The following is a 27,056-nucleotide window of genomic DNA, read 5'->3' as shown; positions in this document are numbered from 1 at the left end:
AGGAGATCCCAGCACACGTATGTGTAAGGAAGCATGTAGACCGGCTGGAAAGTAAAAACCACATCTTCTTTATAAGTATGCATTAAAAGTACACGATCCTCCACATGGTAGACACGACATACGAGTTTCGGCTGTACGCCTTTATCACGGTTTGCTCTTCCTGCTTCGGAGCAATCATTGCACACCTGTACAGACGTGGACCGAAACCTGGCGTTCAGGGTGAGCTGGACTATTTTTCTTTCTTTCTTCCACATATATTAGCATGTCTCACCCTTGCCCTGCTCTCGTAATGGAAGGAGGGATGTACGTCTGCACAGTTTAACAGTCTATGAAGCTACAGCACAACAGGGCTCTTAACATCCCCCTGAGCTCTTCTGGCTCATTAGCATAACTTTAGTTTTTAAAGTTGATATTAGAAGGAAGGAGGCCATGGATAACAAATATAAGAAGATACCACAGTCATGGTGCCTGGATCTAGGAGTAATGTCCCTGGTTTATCATGGTGGATTTTGATGGGAGATTTTCTTTAATGTAATGCATGTGAACCCTTTAAATGTATAAATAAATAACAGGAGGGCTTCAGGTCTAATGGGCAGGGTCTGCTATGATCCCAAAATGTTGGCAACATGATGCGGAGATCTACACAAGGGGCCATAGGTGGTGATCATCAACCCCTTCGCCTCGCAGTGTTTTTCCATTCATTTTCTTCTCCCCACCTTCAGAAAGCTTTACCTTTTTCCGTGTACAGAGTTGTGTTCCATTTACTAAGGGTCCACGGGCCGCATTTCAGTCGGGTTTCCAGACTATTTCCGTTTTGTGCTGCATTTAACAGGGGTTTTTGGCGTACGCAATCGGATTTTGGTGCAATCGTGCCGACTTTCATGTGACACAAATCGGCCGTCGGACAACCCAACTGATTCCGACTAAGTGCGGGATTTAAAATTCTAATTGTGTCGCAAGACAATGCACTTAGATGCACCGGGAAGAAGAAGGTGAACTCCGTCGGACCTGAGCGGGGAGTGACACATGCAGGATCTCGGGCGCACGATCTTGTTGAATCGCGCCAGACTTCATCCTCGTCGGACAATGCACCTCGGGGACCGCGCAGGGACCGGGTAAGTAAATGTGCCCCAATGTGTACGGAAAAAAAAATTGCCATCTTTTGACACCAATACCATTTTCATACCATGGTGTACGGAGATGTGAGGTGTCATTTTTGTGAAATGAGCTGACGTTTTCATTCCTACCATTTTGAGGACAGCGCAACCTTTTTATCACTTTTTATTACGTATTTTTATGTGATTTAAAATTCGCATTTGGAACATTTGGTTGCTCTTTTCCGATGCACCGTCGGCTATAACCGGTTTTATATTTTGATAGAACAGGCATTTTGGGACAGTTTATTTAGTTTTATATAAGTTCTAGGGAAAGGGGGGTGATTTGAATTTTTATTAATTGATATTAACTTTTTTATCCATCTATCTTTTCAGATGATCTGCTCGTTCCTACCGTATACTGCAATATTACTGTATTGAAGTTTATGGTGATTTTACATAAGATTCATTACAGTGTCCCACTGGCACATTACAAAGATCCAAGACTGTCATGGCAACCGATCGCCGTTCCATGATGACATCACGGGAAGCAGCGATTTCAACCAAGATGGCACCACCCATGCAACACCGTCTTTTAAGTGTTGCCGCCGGCAAACACATTAATGGTTAAAGGACACCTGTCATCAGGTCTGTGTCACTTGTCCTGTCACTACTACCTGGAGCAGCTCACAAGGATCCCATCCCAGCCTTTATCTAGTTATTTCATACATTATTCATTGTAAAATCATCTATTCTTTATCATGTAAATGAGGCTGGTCACATGGTCAGAGGCAGCGATGTCACTCCTGTTACCCCTCCCCTCTCCTCCCCCTGCTCATGTCTGTGTGTAATGTATAGTAAAGCATTGCTGGTGTGTGTGCTGCATCTGCTGACATGCTGCATCCTCCTAATATACAGGTGAGAGACACAGACATCAGCTACACATGAATCTGACATGTTCTGCTGTAACATGGCTGCCTGGAGCTGCTGTATCTCTCCTATACACACACATGCACACACAGGCTGCAGGGGGCGTGGCCACCAGCACCAGGAAGCACATCATTATACAGCCTCACATCATTATACAGGCTGTCAGTCATGCACTGGGGGTGTGGCTGTGCCTCCCACTCATGAATAAGGTGGACAGCTTGAATATGCTAATGATTCATTGGACATTTCACAGATCATTTGCATACAGCTTTAGGACCTCATTGCTTAGGTTTACAGGCATGTAGAGGGACAATGAAGGGATAGAGGCAATGCTCTCTAATGGCAGTTTATGAAAATATATTTAGTTTAGGGGGGTTATTTTGCATGACGGGTTCTCTTTAACACAATCCAGGGTCTGTTAGCGATGGGTGTTTGCTGCAACATCCAGCAAACCCCATGTCTGTATGAAGACATGGTGACATACATCCTTAACAGCTCCCTGAAGGATATATCTGTCAGTGAGTATTAAGAAGTAAAATGGAACTTGGTGAAACCAATGTCCTTCACTGAAGAATTGGTCTATCACACACTTTCAAGACCAATGGTAAGAAAGCAATAGCTGGGAGTGGATATATATTCTTACATTTATATACGGATTTTCCAATAAACTAAAAGGTTCCTTGATGGCCCGGAGACCTTGATGGTCCAGAGTATATTTCTTCCCAGCATTAGAACACAGTTATTCTTTAACAAAACTCCACATAACACCTGTTCTAGTATCTTTCTGTCATCCCCATGATAGTTTAGTAAAGAAATGAACAGCCCGCGATAAGCATTGAGTTCAAGCCCCGCAGCATTAACCAGTGACAAAGACAAACGGCAAGATGGTTGGCATGGAAACCATAGTGAAGAGCCTTGTACCAACCTGGCCGGGTGCTACCATGCTGTCCAGATGCTCCGGCTGAGCGTACAACATTTTTAAGATAATTCTACTACTGACTAAGAGTTAAAAATATAAAAAACATAATAGTAATTTAGCTGGATACCAACATGTTCTCGAAAATATGGGGGAAAGTGGTGCAGGTATAACAAAGCCCTCAATGACTCTCACACAATATTTTTGTTTAGTTTTCCGTGCTACAATTTTTGGAAACCGGTGAGCCATTGGAAATTTCCACCCAGTTCTACAAGTTGAGTTGAGTTCTCTCTAGTGCATAACAAAGCATTATTGACAGACAAGTAGAGCCTAGATTTTAAACTTATTTTAAACTTATTTTAAAGTTATAACTTTTTAGCCAGAAACAAATTTGGCTTAAAAAGTTCTGGCATTTTATAGTTCAAAGGTCAGGAGGATCAAGCACTTGCTGTTTTTCCATACTGCTGTCCTGGAGATCGGGTGAAATGCTGACAAAGCACTTCACCCCGATCTCTGAGAGCAGAACCTCTGCTCTATCCTTGCTCTCCCGACATGAGTGTTACTGCAGGACCTAGCGCGATGTCAACAGCATGTGACTGATCACATGCTTTGTGCATCCCTGCAAGGTCCTTAAACCCTTTCATGCTGACAGGGAAGAAGTGGCAGATGGGACTATGTGAGTGAATGTATATAGCAGACATGAGTAAGTGAATAAAGCGAGAGGTGTGTGAGTCAATGGTTGCAGCAAAGATGTGTGAGCATATGAGGGTAGCAGCATTATGTGTGAGTGAATGGATAAAGCAGAGTTATGAGTGAGTGAGTGAATGGATGTAGCAGAGCTGCCTGTGCTGTACTTGTGTGTGAACAACAGGAAATCTTTAATTGGTGTCAAATAGATATTTACTTTTTTTTTTGTTGGATGAGTAAATCAGATGAGTAAATCAAAATATGATAGTTCAAAGGTGTTTCCAGAAGTATGAACGCCCGCAAGCTCGCGGCTGTACATACATCCCCCATAGAGAGCAATGGCCGCACGGAGCGATAAGGTGCTGCACATGTCCTATCTTTCCTCGTAGTGTGGCCTGTAGGCAATGCATTTCAATGGAGATGGGAAGGGGTCATCCCTCCTCCATGGCAGTGGAAATATACCTGCCTGGTCATAGCCGCGCATGCATACGTTCGTCTAACTACACCCTTAATTTGGAGATGCTGAAGGAACCCTTAAAGCACAACTGGATCGATCAAAACTATAGATCTGGAAAATAGGTGATAACTTCTTTAATTGGGGTTTCCTCTATTAAATAACCTACATGAAATTCTACCAATGTCTCATATACGTTTGTCACAATTTTGGGGACCCACCCCTCAGTCCAGAAAGGAATGTACAAACCCTTATGCCATTTCATGGGGTGACTGCTGGCTGGTACATCTAGGCAGGGAGTGGATAGGGAGGTGGACAGGACGGGGGTAAAAGGGTCCTCGTTCTCGACTCTCGTTCTTGAGATAGGTGCAAAAGGGATCTGTATCTTACCATAAATGTGGGACTACCACTTTAAAACTACACCCTAGTTAATGGGTTCACGTGTAGGTCTTCTTCACTATATAAACTATAATCAGCTTTTTTACTGTCTAACCCTGGACAACCCCTCTCAGTATAATGAAATATTATAATATAATACTTTGCATTTCCAGAGCTTATGAAATCTCAAACTCTGTTTAGAAGTTCACAATAAAAAAAAAGAGCATCTCCGAATTTCCTAAAACAGTTATCTAGCTGTGCACGCTAAGCTCTTTATGGTAAGCTGCAATTTCCCTAAACTCAATTGAGGAACCAGAAAAGCCAAGTTTACTTTGAAATGAATCAAATATCTCACAGATTTGCAAAGGATTACCAGGCGAAGAACCATCTGCTTCTATTCAATATATCATCAGATTCCCTTATTTTCAATGTTAACAGTTATCACTGATTGCATATGATCCATCTATCATTCCCGGGCGGGCCTCACACGGTCATGTCGTCCGAATGAACGAGCAGTAGAGACTCTTCTCCAGGGGGGGTCTGAGGACCAAACTTTTCTGCTTGGAAAGCTACACCGATGTTAAAGTATTGACTAAACCAATGTAAACTACCTTAGATTCCAATAAACTTGACGTATTCCACCAGCTTTTCGACTTTTTTATGTGGAGGCAACGTTGGGGTATGATTAAGAGTCCGTGAGACTTGAAAAGTGTAGGATGTGATTCCTTGTTCCGTCAACATGTTGGATTACTCAAAGAAGAACTACTATAGCATTCTCATTGTGTCTTCAAGATACTGGACTAATGCTGGTCTTAAAGTTGGATGTATCTGACCAAAAACCACTGAAATTACTTCCTGTCCTGAGTTAGGTTCTTCATGGCCTACGCGATGTGGTCATCTCTAGGTTTCTCAGTAGTTCTCGAGACAGCCTCTTAAACCCTTCAACACTCTAAGCCTTTCTGGTCTCCATTAAGCTCACAACAAGTAATGGCTGATCTTCCTTTACTGAAGATCTACAGTAGAATCCTGCTCGATTCTATTTAACCAAAATAGGGCAAGTTCCCATGAGTACGACCATCCTCTTAGGACCACCATCTGCCGGTGTGCTAGATTTATAATAATAACTGCAGCTGTACTTCTTTTATTTCGTCTTCATACAACCGGCTTTGCCCAAAACTGTACATGGAAGCTGAAGGACCTCTTTGAGATTTGATTTAGCCATCTAGCACAAACTTCAGGAAGATCCAATGTTTTAGTTCTTTTTTTCTGATAGGATTTCCAAAGCTTGAACTTTTAAACAACTTTACTTTGGCTTTAACTTACTTTGAATTATGTACACGTTCCCTACTCACCTATAGACCGAAATAAACCTGAGTGACCCCACAGGTTGGCCATCAACTTTACTCTACTTCAAGAGTCTCCCACCTTTCCCCTCTTGGGTGCTTGAAGCTTCGGTAAACACTTTAGCTTTAGTTTTCCTGTCAACCACGCGTTGTGTTTTTAACAGCCAGTATTACAGGAAAAAAATGGATTCTCCCATAATAATTCTCAAATCATGTAAAATGTTATCAGTCTCTTAGTGCAGAACTGTTCTAGCTGCCCATGGCAACCAATCAGAGCTCAGCTTTCATTTCCCCACAGCTGTTTATAAAATGAAAGCTGATCTCTGATTGGTTTCCATGGGCAACTAGAACCGTTTTACCTCAGAAAATTGATGATAAATCTCCCCCTATGATCCTACTATGGCTGTATACACTAGCACATCCATTTTATTCATGTAATTGTATTTGCTATCTGCTACTAAATGGCAAGTCAAGCAACATGAAAAAAATTAGGTTTGTTCAATAATAAAAAAAAATACCTGATTTTATTATGTACAAAGACAATTCAATTCATCATAATTATCAGGAAAATTCATAAGGCTACATTCACACGACTGTATGGGGGACATATATACGGCCACAAGCTTGCGGCCGTGCACACATCCCCCATAGGCCGACACATGTGTGGCAGCATACCGCTCCGTACACGGGAAAAAAATAGGACAATCTTTCCTTGTGTTAGGGGCCGTACGTAATGGATCGCTATGAAGAGGTGGGGTAACCCCTCTTCCACTCCATTACGGCGACCGTATGCCCGCCCAGCCATAGTCAAGCGGGAATAGGTCAGTGTGAACGTAACCTAACCAAGGAAAAAAGGCGCAGAGCTAGGGATGATGAAAATACAGGTAATGTAAAAGATGTGAAAAAAATTGCAACCTATTCCAAAAACATTTTCGGGAAGCATGTCCTTTTGAGGAATAGACCGAGTCTGCTAAGGATCTAGAGGGGGTGGATGTCAAGAAGAGGCTGTTACAGAAGAACCTAGGTGGATCACCCTCCTCGATACAGTGCAGCCTAAAAGAGGCCTCTGGCTTCAAATGGTTTTTTGTAAGGTTTTTAATTATTATTTTTGTGTCTTAGTAATTGTTAGTTTTTTTTTCAGTTTTTTGCTATATATAGGTGCATATGAATAAGCAGTTTCGTTAACGAATGACAAAATCTTAGTTGGAATTATTTTAATATTAATATTCATAAGTTTCGGTCCTATATACAGGCAGTCCCCGGGTTACACACAGGATAGGTTCTATAGGTTTGTTCTTAAGTTGAATTTGTATGTCAGTCAGAACCGTACACTTTATCATTGTAATCCCAGCCAGAACTTTTTTGGTCTCTGTGACAATTGGATTTTAAAAATGTTGGTTTGTCATAAGAACCAGGATTAATAATAAAGCTTCATTACAGACACCTGTGATAACTGTTATAGCTGATCATTGTAGCCTAGGGCTAAAGTACAATAAATTACCAATATCTAGAGGTCCGTTTGTAACTAGGGGTCGTATGTAAGTCGAGTGTTCTTAAGTAGGGGACTGCCTGTAATGTCAAACATTTTTCCACTTGTCTTTACTTCTACACATTATTATTCACTTTAGTTGGTTACTTATTGTGATGTAGTTTTGTGTACTTTATACGGATGTATTTTGGGTATTATATATTTAGCACTTTATCTTGTATATATTGTATACTGTATATGTGCTGAATTGCATTGATATGTAAGGGATATGTTTACGCTTACAGTATATTGTTTTTATATATTTTACTAGGATATATTCTAGATTCATGGCACTTTGTTGAGCGGTAAATGTATATTTTTTACACTTTGGCACCTTAGGTATTTTTATTCATTTAAATATTAATACACATTAAATATTTATAGGTCTATATATTAGACCCTTGTACAATAATCCTTCATTAATTGTAATTTTGGCAGAATATATAAAATGTATTACCAAATGAAATTGACTAAAATGATCATGTTGACCTTTGCACCGTATACTTGTAAATACCAAGTCATTTTTCATATTATTTTCAAACTAAACAGTGAGGAAATTAAAGGGAACCTACCACCCCTATAAAGGTGGAACAGGTGGTAGGTGGATGAATGGGACGTGAGGATAGCCCTTTTTTGGGCTAATCCTCACGTCCCGGCTATCTTTTAGAAAACTTTAATGAAGGCATATGTAAATGTTTTTTATATGCGGATACTGGGGCGTGGAGTAGCCGGACATGAGGCTACTAGTCGCGGCTACTCCACGCCCCAGTAGCCACGTTACTCCGCCTACCATTTAATCTTCGGCATGCAGCCCTCGTCAGAGTCCCCGGCGTTCTGGCCGTGGCTCCGAGGCCAGAGCTACTGCGCATGCGCAGAAGACCGAAGATGCCGGGGGACTCGGAGTAACTTGGCTACTGTGGCGTGGAGTAGCCGCGACTGGTAGCCTCATGTCCGGCTACTCCACGCCCCAGTAGCAGCATAACAAAATTTACATATGCCTTCATTAAAGTTTTCTAAAAGATAGCTGGGACGTGAGGATTAGCCCAAAAAAGAGCTATCCTCACGTCCCATTCATCCACCTACCACCTGTTCTACCTTTATAGGTAGAATCGGGGTGGTTGGTGCCCTTTAAAAGGGGTTGTTCACTTTAATGGACATCATCAGGATCAATAATTGTAAACCAAGCACACTGACATACTGGCGTGTGCCCCCTTCTTTTAAATTACTTTGCCCTGGTTTATGCAAAAACTATGCAAATGAGCCAGAGGGGCTCCATAGGTGTTAATGGAGTCTGGAGACCTTCAGGCTCATTTGCATCATTTTTTAAGTCTTTTTTTTCTTAAAAACTAGGGCATAGAAGCTCAAAACAAAGAAGACCCTGCCAGAGGGGGCACACACCAGTATGTCAGTGTGCTTGGTTTAGAATCATTCATCTTATTGGTAGATGTCCTTTAAGCACATTCCAGCAAATAACTGATATGGTTTCTGTAATGAAAAAAGTGATTTCATTATACATGATATAAATTCTACATTCTAGATCCCTTCTTGCTGTCCTGCAACAGGAAGCTTCATCTTTTACTTCCTGTAGATAAACAACGGTCCATGGTCATGTGATGTCCCACAGGTGCGCGATTCGTTAGTATCACATAGCTTGCATTACACTGCATGTTATCACGAGCCGTGTACCTGTGTGACATCACATGACCATGGACCATTGTTTATCTACAGGGAAGCAAACGATGAAAACTCCTGTTGTATGGCAGCAAGCAGAGATCTAGAAAACCATAAAGAATTCATACAGAAAGTATACTGGAAAATGTTAGAACTTTTTGTTACGTAAACAATATCAATTAATTGCTATGATGTGCTTAAAGTGGAAAACTCCTCAATGGCAGGTGTATAACCTTTGGCACAACACCAAGGTGTTATATGACCTCCTGACGTAGAAACAGGTGCGAAACGCGAGTTGTGGTGTTTGAATTGCTCTCCTGGGATTGTCCATAACCCTCTCCTAAAATGCTTACGGGTGAGTGTAAGTTTGATGCATATTTACTCATATGCGGGAAGGTACCTCCATTTTATTTTTTGGATAATTTGGTGGATAATTATACCTGTAAGCATTTTATAATATGTTATGAATTGCCCTGATAATTATGACGAATTGATTTGTTGTAAATTCTTGTTTTAGACTTGGTATATTGATTTTGGTGCCTATGATAATTATTGTAAATGATGGTGGGCACATTTGGTTTGGTTGTTTTAATAATATATGCAGCTTCCAGTCTCCGTGCCATTCAGCTCTTATGGAAAAATGACAAGGGACACCAAAACCTACACCAAAATAATCTGTTGGCTTTCCTTCTAGCTTTCTGACCTCTAATAATTATTGGAAATGACATAGATATTGTATTTCCAGTAAAACCTTCACCACCAGGGGACAGTGTCTTGTACCATGTCTGCTTCAATAATAAAAATATCCATAACTTCAAAAGGCAAAGATGTCAAATAGTGCTGAAAAGCCACAAAACTCTGTACTTACAATGAAGGATCTTGGACTAAATCCTTAAGGTTGATGCCACTACGATCTTCTGCGAGGTTCCTGAAGCAGCTGTCACTCACTGCCAATAAAACACAGAAGAGGTGGTCAATAGACTTACCCAGCCCCGGGTCACATCGCAGACTACATTTTAGCAGGGGCGTAACTAAAGTGGTAGCAGCCATAGTGGCTACTATGGGGCCCAGAGTGTCATGGGGCCCTAGCATCTGACATGACACACTCAAGAAGAAAGGATGATACATATTATGCTGCACATTGTACAGCATAATATGTATATGAGTACATATATTCCACAGCTTCTGGCTCATTAGCATAATTTTAAACGTTGATTTTAGAAGGAAGGAGGCCATGGATAATATAAGAAGATTAACACAGTCACAGTGCCTGGATCTTTGCGTAAGCACCCCTGATTTATCATGATGGATTTTGATGGTAAATTTCCTTTATGCTTTGGGTTTGGAGATCAACAAAGGTCAAAGTTTTTGGACTCCTGCTGCTTAAACAATGACCTCCCATAAGTAGCCTCATTTTGGAATACCGAAATAGGCCATTCTGAGTCCCTTTTACCAACTCTGACTTCCATTTAATAGTCATTATGGAGACCAGCCATGAGGAACATCTCTGATATCCCCAGAATGTCCATGAATGACCCTGACAACATCCTGACCACAATAGGCACTTGTTATTGTTCCATCTCTCCAGTGGGTGTGTTGGAAAAAACGCACATCCTTATTGGTGGATTGTCCTTCAAGTTAAAACTAGTCCTTAGGCTTTTTAGGAACTGGAAAATTGTCCAAAAAAATCCACTAATCCAATTTTCCATAAGGGTAATACTACTCTTCTTACCATTTCTGAGGAGTATTTTTAGCCAAGGAGGAGTATTAAATTTTCAGTAATACATATACATACATGCATAATTAGCAGCCAGGAGCGCCAGACATCTTGTCCAGGTACTCCATGCTGCTAATTATCAGTTTGTTTTCTAGGTGATACCGGCATATCAAGACTAGCGACGGACAGCGACGGGTTCAACATGGAGAGGAGCGGAGGTGAATATTTGTAGGTTTTTTTTTTATGTTTTTGCAGTTGATTTCCTTCAAACCCCTCCAGACCAGACTATGCTAACACCAAAGAACCCCAGATCAATCTATTACAGCTTTATATGCACGTAAGAGTGCACTCCCACAATTCAAGAGTAGCACCACGGCTCAGGCAGAGGAAAAGTCCCACCTGGGACTTTTTTCAGGGGTAAAACGGCCTTTACAAGCGTTAAAGACAGTTGTAGAGGAGTAAATGCGATCTCTGCTGGCTTCTGATTTACCTTAAAAGCTGTTAAAGGGGTATTCCAGGATTACGCATAATTCATATTCAAATGGGTCACTAAAATATAAGCTAATGTGTAATTAGTTGTTTAAAATTTTGCTCCCCTTATCAGAAAAATGCTGTGAACATACACTATGATTGAGAAATAAAATGCTATTGGCCCTTTAATCAGTCCACTGATTTTGTCCCTGAGGAGGAGACACAGAGAAGATGGGCGCTGGTCACATGTCCTGCACCTGCCTGAACATCACTACATTTGGCTGTAGTCTGTTGGTTGCACCACATCCAGTGTCATCTCAGAGAGGAAATGTGCAGTGATGGCAGTTACACATCATTACTATAGTAACAGAGCAGGACAGTCTGTTACATTATCACTGGGAGCAGAGCTGCTACTGAGAACTGAGGGATCATGGGAGATGTAGTATCCTGTGTTGGCCATCTTGGAGAGAACACTGATAACTGGAGATAATTCTGCTGACTATCCAACATGTGCATCATTTTTTGGCTTATTTCAGACAAAATCGTTTTACGCAAGTTGTTCCCATGGGCCACCGTCATTGACTTCCTCCTCTCTTTCTTTTCAAATACATGCATGCACAGTAATATAATTGGGAAGGTGAGGTCGTGATGGCCGTTGGCCTAATAAGGGCCACTCTAAGACTCAAAAATTAAATCCTGGCCAACTCCAAAGGCTGGCTACCAAAGTATTAAAGGTTTTACATCACAGAACGTGTTGAGGAAACAACTAATTTCCCCATTGGTTAAAGGAATTATTCTAAAAGAGCAACGAGGGAGATTCATTAGTCTCCGCTCCGACATCAACAGTGGGGACTTTATTACATTTAACCCGCAAGTGCCCTTACACACAAATATACTTTTCAATTAAAGGTAATGTGTTTCTTCTTGTACGCTGGACATACATCCAAAACAACCTTTTGCATCTGGATTTTCTCTTGTTCTTGGCATCCAAATGTCTACTTGATGCTATTGATTTTTTTCCCCCAGAAAGGTTAAGGTCTTAATTTCTACAGGGATACAACCTTCTAAGTCGACATGCTGAATTGTTTCATGCTTCAATGTATTCTCTAGCCTGACATGAAGTATATTCAAATCCTAAAATTCAACATGCAGCCAGGCTGACAGTTGATTTAGGCCCCTTATACACAGCTATATGGCCGTGATACAGCAGTAAATTGTGCAGCCTTATCACCATACAGCCTGTGTTTGGGGCCTTAAATGGTCACAGAACCAACCAGGTGCAGCCCATTACTCGGGATCCAATCATTGGACACTTGTACCCCTTTTGTATCTGGATTTTCACTTGTTCTCTGAATCCAAATGTCTACGTAACATAGCAGTTCAGTTTGACAACTGTTGTGATGAATTCCCACGGTGCTCGCTCCACGCCATATTCATAGGTAAAGTTATTTAGAATGTTGGGCAATTGGACTCCAAATCCAATTACAAAAGGGTCACATATGTCTGTGGGGGTTCAGGAAAAGATGGCCAAACTCATTTTGAAATATTTCACAATGGGTTAGTTTGAGGTGTCACTCTGCCTCCGATCCTCCCTTGGGCCTCATGCAAGTGAACGTGATCCCCTGTTGTGAGCGGTCCTAGAAAAAGGAAATGATGCTGCAAAGACAGACGGGAATAACACCTGCTCTAAAATAAGTGAAAACTGAAACTTTTGGAGTTCCCAGAATTCCTTGAATGGTCACGATTCTTGACTTTATCGTTCTCTGACCCAACATTAGTAGTCACTGTTGCCCAAAACAGTTGCTTAAAATGGATTTACATTGGCTTCCGACTAGGACAACATAAACCTCTGCATCCTACACTATAAGGCTACATTCACAAACATGTATGGGGGACGTATATATACGTCCCCCATACAATTCTATGGGCTCACGGCTCTGTACGGGAGCGGTACGCATGTACGGCACCGTACCGCTCCGTAGCCCGGGAAAAGATAGGACATGTCCTATCTTTTCCCGTATTACGGCGCCGTGGCCCATATGTTCCTATGGAGAGGGGCGGGGGTGAGCAGCACTCACCTCCTCCTCCTCACCCCGTGCTGCCTTGTGCCCACCGTGCTACCGTGTGCCCGCCGTGCTACGGTGCTACGGGCACACGACCGTCAGGGGAGGGCGTATGTACGGTTGTAAATACATCCTCCATAAACGGCTATGGTGCACGGGCTCGCCGACGTGTGCCAACCGGGCTATGGCCCGATGGGCATACGTTAGTCTGCATGAGCCCTAAGGAGACGTGATTCTGAATACGTCAGGGCCGTGATGCATGATACAGTGCAATAAAAGGAAGCACAACAGTAGGCCCTAGATTATTTTTTAAAAAATCCTCAAACTGAATTGAAGGCCCGAAGGTGCCCGTTACGGTAAAAATTAACCAGAAAGCATAAGGTATACCTATTGTTGTCCTAATAATTCAAAGTTCCTTTCTATTTTGCACTTAAAGATTTCCAGTACGTGCAGTAAAAAGGATCCCGACGTACAGTTAAAGCTGAATTATGACCCAAAAATAAATCGTGAAACCTAGATTAACTATTGCTCCATATAAAAATAAAACGGTGAGCCCTCCTCCCCATCCTGGCAATTAATCAAGCTGACTAACAGAAATTTCCGTTACTGTCGAGATATGGGCAAAAACAAAACCCCTGTAATGCCACCTAAACAAGTATTGCTTTGCAGTGCTATAATTAGAAGAGGGAAAAATGCATGTAATCAGCAGGATTTATAATTGAAGCGAAGCCAAATTAAATGAAAATGAGAGCTTGACTTAAAGGCTGGAAGATGAGAAAAAAAAATCTGCAGACCTACTGTAGTTGTGGATTTCCAAACAGAAAACAGAACACACAAGGATTTTATATTGAGACAAAAACAATTGCATTATATATATAGAAAAAAACATGTTTTTAAGTATTGCTTTTTGGAAGTGGGGCACAGTTTCTAAAATGAAGGGACCTAGCAATGTGCAGACACCACATGTGATACTGATGACAATAATAGCTATAAAGGATTGAATATAAGGCATCTCAACTGGCCATCCTGTGATCTTACACTGTACTGATGAGGGACAATAGCAACTATACAGGTCTGTATCTAAGGCATCTCAGCTGGCCATCCTGTGATCTCGCACTGTACTGATGAGAGGCTGAGAGGCAATAGCACCTATACAGGTCTGCATCTAAGGCATCTCAGCTGGCCATCCTGTGATCTCGCACTGTACTGATGAGGGACAATAGCACCTATACAGGTCTGCATCTAAGGCATCTCAGCTGGCCATCCTGTGATCTCGCACTGTACTGATGAGAGGCTGAGAGGCAATAGCACCTATACAGGTCTGCATCTAAGGCATCTCAGCTGGCCATCCTGTGATCTCGCACTGTACTGATGAGAGGCAATAGCACCTATACAGGTCTGCATCTAAGGCATCTCAGCTGGCCATCCTGTGATCATGCACTGTACTGATGGGGGACAATAGCACCTATACAGGTCTGCATCTAAGGCATCTCAGCTGGCCATCCTGTGATCATGCACTGTACTGATGGGGGACAATAGCACCTATACAGGTCTGCATCTAAGGCATCTCAGCTGGCCATCCTGTGATCTCGCACTGTACTGATGAGAGGCTGAGAGGCAATAGCACCTATACAGGTCTGCATCTAAGGCATCTCAGCTGGCCATCCTGTGACCATGCACTGCACTGATGAGGGACAACAGAACCTATACAGGACTGTATCTAAGGCATCTCAGCTAGACATCCTGTGATCATGCACTGTACTGGTGAAGGGCAATAACACCTATGCAGGACTGTATCTAAGGCATTTCAACTAGCCATCTTGTAACCATGCACTGTACTGATGAGGGGCAATAGCAACTATACATGGCTGCATATAAGGCGCCAAGTAATGATGAGAGGGGAAAAAAACTGAAACAGATGTGTCAATAAATAACCGTTCAATAAAAGAAAAAGTTACCGCCTGCCCTTTGTCTAACATATCATCCAGGTAGTCATAAATCCTGCTCTGTACTGATGAAGCAAATGAACCCTGAAACAGTGCTGTCAACAGATTTGGTAGATGTAAATTTAACTGAAAAGAATTGCAACATACGCTCAATATTAACCACAGACATGAAACCTCTACCAAGTACACTATTGTGGAATGACCTGAATTGTCCCCATTAGTTAAAGCAAAAGGTTTAATAAGGTTTTAAGACATAGGGCAGTGATGGCGAACCTTTTAGCGGCTGAGTGCCCAAACTGCAACCCAAACCCCCCTTATTTATCGCAAGGTCCCACCAAAATTTAAAGCAGTAACTTATTGCTCCCCGTTTTTCAACAACTTTCAATCATATGTTTTGTATTAATGAGTGGCAAGAAACCAAAGATAGTTGCCAGATGGGTCTTTAGTTTGGCTGGTGTAAGTTAAGTGTAATTTTCCCCCTCCCCATGGAGTGCTGTCTGAGAAAATAAGTTTTTATGTGCCATTGTGACAGATCATTGATAGACCTCTCAAGCTTGCCATCCAAGGTAGCTATCTAGTAACCCTTCCCTACTGATGAGCAGCAAGAACTCTGAAACAGGGTTTGGCTGGTATGAATTAATCTGAAAAATTGCACCTATGCTCAACATGTAAAGATGTGAGACAGATAACAATTAAGCTATTGTGGGCTAAGCTCTAATTATACCAGACGTGACCATAAATTAGGGTTGTTCAGCTGCTTGAGCCGACAATACCCACTAGGTAAGTGGGCAAGCCAACCAGGTAATGTTTGCATGCCTCCCCACTATTGTAAGAGAGAAGGTTGGGGCATGTTCAATTTCAACTGGTCAGTTCTTTTTGTTTGCGGGTAGATAAGCTTCACCAAATGAGTCTTGGAGTGGATTTCTGTCCTAGAACCATTGAAAGCCTCTCCAAGTTCAGTTGTAATGGTGATGAGTAATGACGGTTTTAGAAATTCATTCTGTGAGACATGGTTTTTGTCTTGGAAACCTCAAAGCGTAGAGTAAAACATCAAATTCATCAATTACAAGTTTTTAAATTCAGTTTTTATCTGTTAACAGCCCAAAAGATAAGATTATGCCCATTCTGGCCATACAGATCAGCAGAACAACCACCAACTCCCCCACTTGCCTGAATTTAAAGTAAATCTACCACCAGTATGAACAATTGTAAACCAAGCACACTTTTATGCTGGTGTGTGCACCCTCTGGCAGGATCTGTTCTTCTTTTAGCATCTTTTGCTCTAGTTTTTAAAAAATATGCAAATTAGCCTGAGGGGTTCCGGGTTCCATAGCTATTAACTTAGATCAGAGGGGGCACAAACTAGCATGGAGGACCCTGGTGGTAGATTTCCACCAGGGTGAGAAAGTTGGTGGTTGTTCTGCTAATGTGTATGGTCAGAATGGGAATATTCTTATCTAAGTGCTGTTAACTAATAAACTAATTTAAAAAATGTGTAATTCTATTTCCGGTCATTCTCTTAGATCTCTTACTTTACGCCTTGAGGTTTTCAAGTTTGGGCAAAAGACAAAAGCCATCCCTCGCAGAATCAATTTCTTAAAAAAAGCCATTACTCACCACCATTATAAGTTACTTTTGGTAAACTATCCGTATTATGTTGTTTGATACTGGACTCGGCTACATAAATCACACACCCACATTATACAAATAATCTCGGATGAGTAAAGCTAATTAACTGAAGCAATTAATGATCTTGTATGTAAAGTTTGAGAACTATTTTAATCATCCAAAATAACGTTCCGGCAGCCAATACAACATCGCTATAATGACTTCTAGACTTTATGATGTGCTTAATAAATAATAAGTAAAAAAAAAACTACTTGAATGGGTTTTCTGATAAAGCAAGATAGGCCCTATCCACAGAATACGGTGCTCAGCTTCATAGAGATGAATGGGGCAGCCCGGCCATCTTGGTGGTGCTACCAGGGGTGTGACAGGGGTACATTGGACCCCCATCATGGAGACCCCCACTGATCAGCAAGTTAGGCCCTATCCTGTGGATGCTTTGTGAGAAACCCCTTTAAAAAAAAGTCTTGACTATTTGTATCATCGCAATATAGAGAAAAAACACTATACAGTACTTAGACACCAAGGACCAAAGAGACCTAAGTGGTGATGTCTGCGATGGGTACAAGTTTTTATCAGAGATCAAGTCAATACATGGAGTCTTTTAGGCAATACAAAATGTGTTGATCCAAAAGGAAGAACATCTAAAAAAGGCTACACTTTAAGTGTAAGTTTGACCCATAAAACAGCATGGCTGAAAACATGACTATATTGCTTACATTTGAAACCCAAATAAAGATGGGGCGGTGCCAATGTATTGGGTCACTGAATAATAATTGGTTTGCAATTATGGATTTGCAACTATCATAATCACATGCAAAGAAGATACCTTGCTTTCCATACTAAAAATACAAATCGTCCGGAGGTTGCACAAACATTTTTCCAGAAGGGTAATAATATTCCTCTTACAAATTTTGAGAAGTTTTTTTCCACAAGGAGGAGCATGAAAATGTTTTTATTACAAATAATAGATTTAAGAAAGAAAATGATTAGTGCCTCAATTCTCTCATATGGTGTGGGAGGGGTAGCACCCCGGATGGCCCCCTCATGTATACGACGTACCGCTATAAGCTGAAGGTTCCGATAAAGCTAGCAGTTTAACACATCTGGGGTAGCGCTAGGAGCTTGTTACTGTAGTAAACAGCTCCTAGCGGGCTATATGGGGTGACAGGTGCTCTCAAAAACAGCACTAGGAGCTGGTTACTAAAGTATGCAGCTCCTAGTGCTCCAACAGTCCCAGCAGTGTTACACTGCTAGCGTTATCGGAAACCTCAGATAACGCTAACAAACACTGCAGCGCTGTACATTGGAAACGCGCTACCAGTGGTCCGGCGTATTCATGAGGGGGCGGTTGAATGCTGCATGCCGCGCGGCAGTCACCCTCGGCCTACGGAGTGTGCGGGGAGACCCGGGGAAGAGCCAGCGCCTATGACCACGCCCTCATGAATACGCCAGACTGCTTTGATAGCCGTCCGGCATTTCTATTGTACAGCGCAGCAGTGTTTGTTAGCGTTATCGGAAGTTTCCGATAACGCTAGCAGTGTAACACTACTGTGTCTGTTTTAGCACCGAGTGCCTTTTTTAAGGGTGACAGGTTTAAATAGCCAACTGAGGCAACTAGTAATCTTACATCATGCATTAAATAAGGGGTGCCCAGTCCTTTTAGAACTCCTCCAAAACTACATCCTACAGACACGGATTATAGCACAAACCGCAAACCCCCAGACTAAAGGTAATGCCACTTGCCCCCCCTCAGACCAGACCATGGCCCTGCACAGGCCTTTTTAAAAGAGTAAAATTGGCTGTACAAGCATCTATGACGCTTGTAGAGGCGTTATAGCGACCTCTGTGGTCATCAATATCCGATCAGCTGGGAGCGAAACTTCAGTGCCCTGGGTTTTCGACACAGAGTCTTCTTCCTGTTTCATTCTAAGTTGGGCAAGAAAAGCTGATTTGTGGAGTTGCTGGGTGTAAATATGACATATTTTACCTAACCTGGGGATAGATAATTCGAACAGTTGTCTCAGTTTTCCACAGAAAGGGGAGAGCAAGTACTCCTAGAACCCCCACCAGTCACGAGAACAGGTTCACCAGCAATCCAGAGAATGGCTGACCCAGCTGCAGTTTGAGCATGTGTTTGGTGCTTCATTCAACAGTATGAGAGTAATGGATATTGCCGAGCCCATCATTTACCTATCTACAGCACTACCCTTGTCAGTAGATGTGGGGGCTGAGATTGTGCTCGATAATCTCCGTCACTCCCATACAATTAAATGGAGTGGCAAGACTCATGCTCAAGCCATCAGTCCATCCAGAAGTATGGACTGATGTATGTTCTCCAGATCACTGGGAGCCCGTTTCATGTTCGATGGGGATCCCAGCAGTGGATAGTGGATACGTAAACAAGTTGGCACAACCCCTTTAATATTTTTAGCCCAAAACATTTATAATACTTAGAATCACATGCATCACAACAAGAACATAGTTAACCCTGACGCAAAAAAAAAAAAGGGACGAACTCCCCCATTCACCGAGATCCATGGCGGGACCTGTGTAATAAATCATCAAATCATTAACTTGCCTGACACAATGTCACATTTCCCTTTTGTGGGATATTAAACACCCATTGACATCCGTACAATAAAATGCATCTCATAGGCGCTTCCCTTTGTTCTCCCCAACACAGCGCCATGAAAAGGCCTATTCAGCCCGGCATAGATAAACAAGTTGCATGAACTACTATCACAGAACAAATGGATTCCAAAAATATCATAAAAAAATAATAAAAAAATAAAAGTGCATTACTATGGAAAATGAAAATCTTTGTATCTTAGCAACTCTAATGATGTGTTGAGTTATTTCATTGTGCCGTGCCGCCTACTCAAGACAGTAGCGCTACTGCAGAGCTGTCCACTCACCGCTACAGTGCGAGAAACAAAGCAGCGAGCTGCACTGGGGATTCTTTCTATTTCTACGTTATTTCATGTTTGATTAATGTACTAAGCTCCTGCATCGGTTACCGCTGTCCTTTTTCTAACACTTAAAGCCCTACGACGAGGATATAGAAGCTTCGTAAATATCTTTATACAAAAGCACATAGAGAGAGATTTAGGCTATACTCACACGACCGTATGGGGGACGTATATATGTCCCCATAGATGGCAAAGGCCGAATGGCGCAGGACGGCACCGGACCGTCCCATAGCCGGGAGAAAGATAGGACATATCTTATCTTTCTCCGGAATATGGCGCCGGAGAGGGGCGCTCACCCCCTCCTCCTCTCCCGGGTGCCGACGCGTGCCCACCGTGTTATGGTACAGCGGGCACACGTCATGTGAAGGTAGCCTTAGACTAGACGAAAAAAAAGGGTCTTACATTAACACATAAGGGCCAAAATGCTACATTTGCATGTCTTAAAGGACCAGCAAGTGTAGAAAATAACTTAAGGAAACAATAAGTTGACCCCTTTCGGTCTATACAAACCTCCACGCATTTCTAAAACAGGCTCATAGACATCTTGTAACGAAAACTGGTGTCAACTACCTTCTATTTTTGACTGGTTGAGGGCCAAGGAGACAGGGTTTCAATAGGTCAGACGCAGTTCCATCAAATCTAACCAAATCAGTCCCTGCCCCAGGTTCACAATCGAATCAGCCTACCAGTATGTTTTAGAGTGTGGGAGACAACCCACGGAATCACGGAGAGAACATACAAACTCTACCTATCAGAATAGATCCTTGGATCATCATCTCTTCCCAAGAACCTGCTATCTATAAAATTTATGTTCATAAGAGGATATCCAAGCCCCTCTTCCAATTTCCAGGGCGTCAACCAGCAGATCATCCTGTGTTCAGCCATAAAGATTTGGTGATTGGGTGGAGATTGTCAATCAATACATCTCACAGCAGACGGCACAGCAAAGGGGATAGGCTCCAGCTGCAGCCAGTTATTTTATAGCCAGATGCAGAACTCTACAGAAAAGGAGCAGCAACATGGCTGTCACAGGGAAGATGTCATTACATATTTTCTACTTATAATTGCAATATGATCAATTGAATTATGAAAAGAGAAATAGCTAGAACCTTTTTTTTTATTTTTAATTCTTATGTTTATCAGGCGTCTGGCTTTAGATGGCGATTTATCATATTCACTGTAAAATAATCTTGTCTGATGTTAGGGGTATTGATTTTTAGCTATAGGTGTGCATGACCCCAATGTGCTTTCATCACTAAATAAGATTAATTTGCTTGGGTTTTATAGTCACCATGACTTTGTTAAGTAAGCATGACTGGTAGACCAGAGCCCAATTACTACTGTAGTATGAAGGAAGGATTATAGGGACATTAATGGGAACCTGTCATCAGGTTTTTACCTTTAATCTGAGCTATGGATTTGTATAAAAATCCATAGCTTAGATCTAGGTAAAATCACTTTTAAAAAGTAGCTTGCATCCTCCCAGGAAACTCTGAGTCACAAGGGGCATGTCCTATTCACACAGTGACTCGTCTCCCTCAGCTCCATCCTTCCCCCTCCCTCAGGAATAAGGGAGGGAATTCCTGAACGAGGGGTCATAAGGGAGCTGAGGGAGACGTTGGCTTTGTCACTCAGTGACTCGGACGAGCAGGACACAACCCTTTTGATCCTGTGGGCTAGCTACTTTTTATTTGAAAAAGTGATTTTAGCAATATCTAAACTATGGATTTTTATGCAAGAGAAAGCATGGGGCATAGTCATGAGCGCAGCATAGGGGCAGGGTTCTCCGATACTCATCTTTCCCCGATCTCCTCTAAAGCTACCACAGTCGTCTTCTTTACTCCTGTGTGTGGCGGCTGTGCACACTGGCTCTGAAGCCGTCAGTTGTGATGATCATGTCTGCCGGCTTCAGAGCAGGAGCGAACAGCCGCCACACACAGGAGTAAAGAAGACGTTTGCCGTAGCTTTAGGGAAGCAGAAAAGGTAAGTAAATCTGGGGACACTCTGTGTGGAGACTATGGCTAAGGGGGACTCTGGATGGTACAGTGGCAGCTCTGGGCAAACTCAGACTACTAGCTACTGTGTAGGGAAACTGACTACGACAACGACAACCCTGCTTTAGGCCAATAGTAATTTTTAGATTCATCAAGACAATCTATACAATTGATCAAAAGTAATAGTTACATCATTGCTGCGTAGCAAGTTGCATAATTTTGACCAATTTTGCTATCTACAGTGCACGTTATAGGATTCCAGTTTGGTTACTAGAATGGCTTGGATGTGGCCATGAAGGCAACTTTATATGATGCAGATACTTTTCACCATCTATCTACTAGAGGATTGTCTTTCGCCTCTTCCAAAACCCTTGGTTCACAGCTCCTTTCCATAGTAACCCACAATAATAACCGTGGTCCATCACTACCTTTCAGAGACTCGTGAGGCCTTGCTAGTGTTGCCATAGCTACAGCATTTGATGGAGTTGGTGCTTGTTCAGTCCCCTACGCTCTATGATCAGAAACAAAAAACTCCTCAGTATACAATGGTCTAGAAACTCAGTACCCTCTAAGAGGTTCGGGGAGGGTCTCACATTTGTTACCTTCACCAGCATGTCTTGCATTTTACCTGAAAGCAATAAACACGGGTCAAAGAGTGCCTAGCGCCGGCATTCTGGTACGAGGACATGACTACCCTGTTTCCAAGACCACTGGGACAAAGCAAAATAAAAAATATACTAAAATATATAATAGGTCTGCTTGACGCCAACTTTAGAACATACATTGTAGTCCACCATTCTCTGTGTGGGTGGGATATGGCATATTTGTTGGCATAGAAGGATTGCAACACTAAAAATGTTATGCTCTGCTCCTTCAGAAAGGTTCAAGAAGTAAATAATAGTAGATCATAAGATTAACCCATAAGAACTAATAAAATGTGGATGCAACCACCCTAAAAAGGCATAAATAAGATCAAAACACATGCATAAAAGCGCAGTAAACATCTTGCTAAAAAGTTACTCATGGTCATGGCTGAAGCTGTAAAGAAGCTATGATGAAAAGCGATGATCAACGTAAAACCACCAAACCAATGTCTAAAAGGTAGTGATCAAAATATTCGATCACTGGTGGCTCTGTTCTGTTTTTGGAGGTCAACTCAAACAAAAAGAGTGATTTCATTAAATTGTAAGCAAGGGTTATGATAGGGGAACCAATCTCTATTCTAGGTCAATCCATTTAATAGGGGATATCTTGTGATTTCCATTAAACTTAGTACAAGATCATGGGTGGGTTTTTGTGACAAGCTACGCTGTGGAGTATGTTGCCAGTTGCCACCAAAAAATTTGTCTGCTGGTGGCCCTGCTCTGTGTTCTAATTTTTTTGGAGGCCACATGGTCAACCTATTGAAAAAGGGTGATTTCTTTAAAGGACATCTACCACCAGGATTGTAAACCAAGCACACTGACATACCTGTGTGTGCCCCCTCTTGCAGGTTACACTTTTCGTTAAGCGTCTTATGCCCATGTTTTCAAAAATAAAAGTCATTAAAGATTACGAAAAATGAGCCAAAATGGAGCCCGGAAATGCGTCATTTTAAAAACCTTGTTTTCGTACAAAAAAACCTAGGAATAAGAAGCTGAAAGAAGAATAGATCCTGCGAGAGAGGACACATGTGAGTATGTCAGTGTGCTTAGTTTACAGTGTTTCATCCTGCTGGTAGATGTCCTTTAAACTATAAGCAATGGTTATGATGGGGGCTGCAATTTCTATGCTAAGTCAAACCATTTAACGGGGAATATCCTGTGATTTCCATTAAACCTAGCCCTAGATCGTGGGTTTTTGTGATGAGCTGTGCTATGGACCGCGTCACCTATAAATAAAGGTCATCCTGTTGAAGAGAATGATATATTTAAGATAGAAGCAAAGGTCATGATAGAGGGCACCAAGGTGTATTCTGGGTCAGTCCATTAAAAACAGGGGATATCCCTTGATTTCTATTAAACTTAGCTCTACATCATTGGTGTGCTTTTATAATGAGCTAAACTATAGACTATGTTTAAAAATTTGTTTGCTTGTAGCCCTTTTCTTTTTGGAGGCCACATGCATATCCTATTTGAAAAGAGTGGCATGTTTAAAGTATAAGCAAAATCTTTCGATGGGGGTACCAATCTCTATGCTGGATCATTCCATCTAATAGGGGACATCCCGTGATCCTATCTATCAAACTTAGCGCTTAGCGCTTATCTGCACTATGGGACTATGTTTTTGCCTAAAGATTTTTCTGCTGATGGCTCTGTTCTCTATTCTGCTACGTTTGGAGGCATCATAGTCAACCTATTGGAAATAGTAATATCTTTAAACTATAAGCAAGGATTTTGATGAGGTTACCAATGTCTATGCTGAGATTTTCATCAAACACCAAGGCTAGACCGTTGGCGGTTTTTTGTGATGAGCTACGCTACTTTTTTTTTGCCTAAAAATTTGTCTGCTGTTGGCTCAGTTTTACTTTTTTTGAAACGATTCAAAAAGAGCGATATCTCTAAACTATAAACAAAGGTTAAGATGACGGCTCCAATGTGCATGGGTCAATCCAATTAATAGGGGACATCCCGGGATTTCCATTAAACTTAGCGCTAGATCGTGCATTTTTGTAATGGGCTGCGCTTTATGACTATGTTTTTGCCTAAAGATTTGTCTGCTGATGGCTCTGTTCTCTATTCTGCTATGTTTGGAGGCATCATAGTCAACCTATTGAAAATAGTAATATCTTTAAACTATAAGAAATGATTTTGATCAGGTTACCGATGTCTACGCTGTGATTCCGATTAGCCATCAAGGCTAGATCGTTGCCGTTTTTTTGTGAAGAGCTACCCTATGGACTTCTTTTTGCCTTTTTGTCTGCTGGTGGCAGTGTCTACGCTGTAATTCCAATGAATCACCAAGGCTAGATCTTTGCCGTTTTTTTGTGATGAGCTACCCTATGGACTATCTTTTTGCCTTTTTGTCTGCTGGTGGCTCCCCTACTTAAGAACACTCGACTTACAGACGACCCCTAGTTAAAGATGGACCCCTCTGTCCACTATGACCTCTGGTGAAGTCTCTGAATGCTTTATTACAATCCCTGACTGCAATGATCAGCTGTAATGTTTCTGGAATGAAGCTTTATTGATAATATTTGGTCCAATTACGGCAAAAAATTTTGAAACTCCAACTGTCACTCGGACAAAAATTTTTTTGCCTGAATCTACAATTTACATACAAATTCAACTTAAGAACAAACTTATGGAACAAACCTACCTTGTACGTAACCCGGGGACTGCCTCTATTGAAAAAGAATGATATCTTTAAACTATAAGCAAAGGTTAAGATGGCGGCTCCTATAATGGGTCAACCCAATTAAAAGGGGATATCCCGGGATTTCCATTATACTTAGCACTAGACCTTGGATTTTTGGGATGAGCCGCGCTCTGGGCTATGTTTTCCCGATGTAATAATTAATAAGTCGAGTTGTCGCATTGACATGGCAGTCAGACTGCACACAAAGGTCTTCTTCTTGCATAAAACCCATAAATCTATATATTGCACATCTGTTCTGACTGCGCGCAAACATAAAATGTAATTAGTGATTAGAGACGAGAGATGAAATAAGCCATAGACCAGCAATTCTGGCTCCCAGTACGGGACCGGCTCAGCTTCATTTCAGCTGTTTTGCTGAATGCATTTTCTCAAAGGTTTAATCTACAACAAAACAGTATTATTGTTGTGTGCGCAATATATTTTACTACACTGGGCAGCGGCTCAAACCATCATGTGCGCGAGCTGCGGATAAAATATGGAGCTGTGCTGATGATGAAGCGGGTGGCATTAAACAAACTTCTCCCCGTGATTTATCCTCCTCTCTCCACACAATGTCAGCGCTCGTCAAACCTAAAAACCATTGCACTGGATGGGCGCTTTAGGATTTTTCCATCGACTCGTCAAAGCTGGAGGAAATGACTCAATTTAATAAATGAAACAGGAGAGAAAGAAAAAAAAACGGGAAATTATTCAATTAGAAATAAGGTGACAGGTGCACGGCAGCGACAGGCAAAATAAGCCTTACAGACTGTAAAAATGACATCTGTAGATTATACAAAAACAAGACCGGAGAATTCCGGAAAAGGAAAATGGTATTCTATTATTTAATAAAATTTAAAAAAAACAAAAAAAAAACATCTAGCATTAACTACAAAAGCCCCTCAAAGGGGTATTCCCACAAAGTTTCTTAAATATTATCAGGATAACAAAATAACACACTCTCTAATTCACTGTTATTAACAAAAAAATACAGAATTTGACAGATATAAGTCCAACCTGTCTCTATCAGTCCTGGCGTTTACAATTTTGGTTGCCCCTGGATACGACAATAAATCTGCTAACTATGGTCGCATTTTTCTTATGAATAGCTTCTCTTGTCTGCACACTGCAGTGCTCTCTGTCTCCAGCCACTCCCCCCCCCCCCTCATTACAAGATGAGCTCAGACACAGCCACTTCCTGCCGGATATAACGATAGTAATAATAATCTTTATTCATATAGCGCCATCAAATTCTAAGCAGCAGTTTGCAGAGACTTACTGTACAAGATACAGACAGTTTAGGTTGTTATAACAGAGCTGACTGTGTGTTTTATTGATTAGGCGAGGAAGCAGGACCGAGAGTGTCATTGTGTTTTATATCCATCTCATGGATCTCATCTCTGATTTGTCTCTTCTCTCTTTCTATGTGTCAGATACTAGTAGAATGTTCAGAAGATAAATGAAAGTGTATATAACCCTTTCACCTGATAATCTAAGCCCATTGTCACCACGCTGCATCTCATAGCACAGAAGAATCATGAAGTGTCTGCTTAGAGAGTCCCAGTCCACACACTGGATTCTTACACTAAACAGCCTAGTAAGTCATAGGAGCTAAAACAGCAATAAAACAGACTACAATTGCAAAGTAGGGGGTTAGAAATGATCTTTAGCGTTTAAACATCACTAGGGGATTAAAATGTTTCTTTCATGGGAAGTTTCTTTCATGGGAAATTACCTTTAAAGGGAGTCTCCCACCATTAGCAGCATGTTATAGTGAAATACATTAGCTCCTTTTTGATAAATGACAACCAACCAAAAAAAATCAATGATACAAGAAAAAAAAACAATATGTAAAAAATTGCAATTCAGGAAATGCCCCACCATTTAGTGTTAGTAGTCACCAATACACTCCTTCTGTATCTGTATAATA

The 27,056-nt window shown here is 41.6% G+C and overlaps 1 protein-coding gene across 30 annotated transcripts in view; it reads right to left on the bottom strand.

The window, feature by feature from the left end:
- Positions 1–27,056, bottom strand: part of GPHN (gephyrin) — a 231,199-nt gene that overhangs the window by 156,571 nt on the left and 47,572 nt on the right. For all 30 annotated transcript variants that reach the window (XM_072115197.1, XM_072115191.1, XM_072115194.1 and 27 more), the window contains exon 2: positions 9,870–9,948. In XM_072115197.1, the coding sequence (XP_071971298.1) occupies positions 9,870–9,948 (79 nt within the window). The remainder of the gene's footprint in view (positions 1–9,869; positions 9,949–27,056) is intronic.

Source organism: Engystomops pustulosus, chromosome 7 (genome assembly GCF_040894005.1).
Source record: "Engystomops pustulosus chromosome 7, aEngPut4.maternal, whole genome shotgun sequence".
Lineage (NCBI taxonomy): Eukaryota > Metazoa > Chordata > Amphibia > Anura > Leptodactylidae > Engystomops > Engystomops pustulosus.
This window is presented reverse-complemented; position numbering and strand designations above follow the sequence as displayed.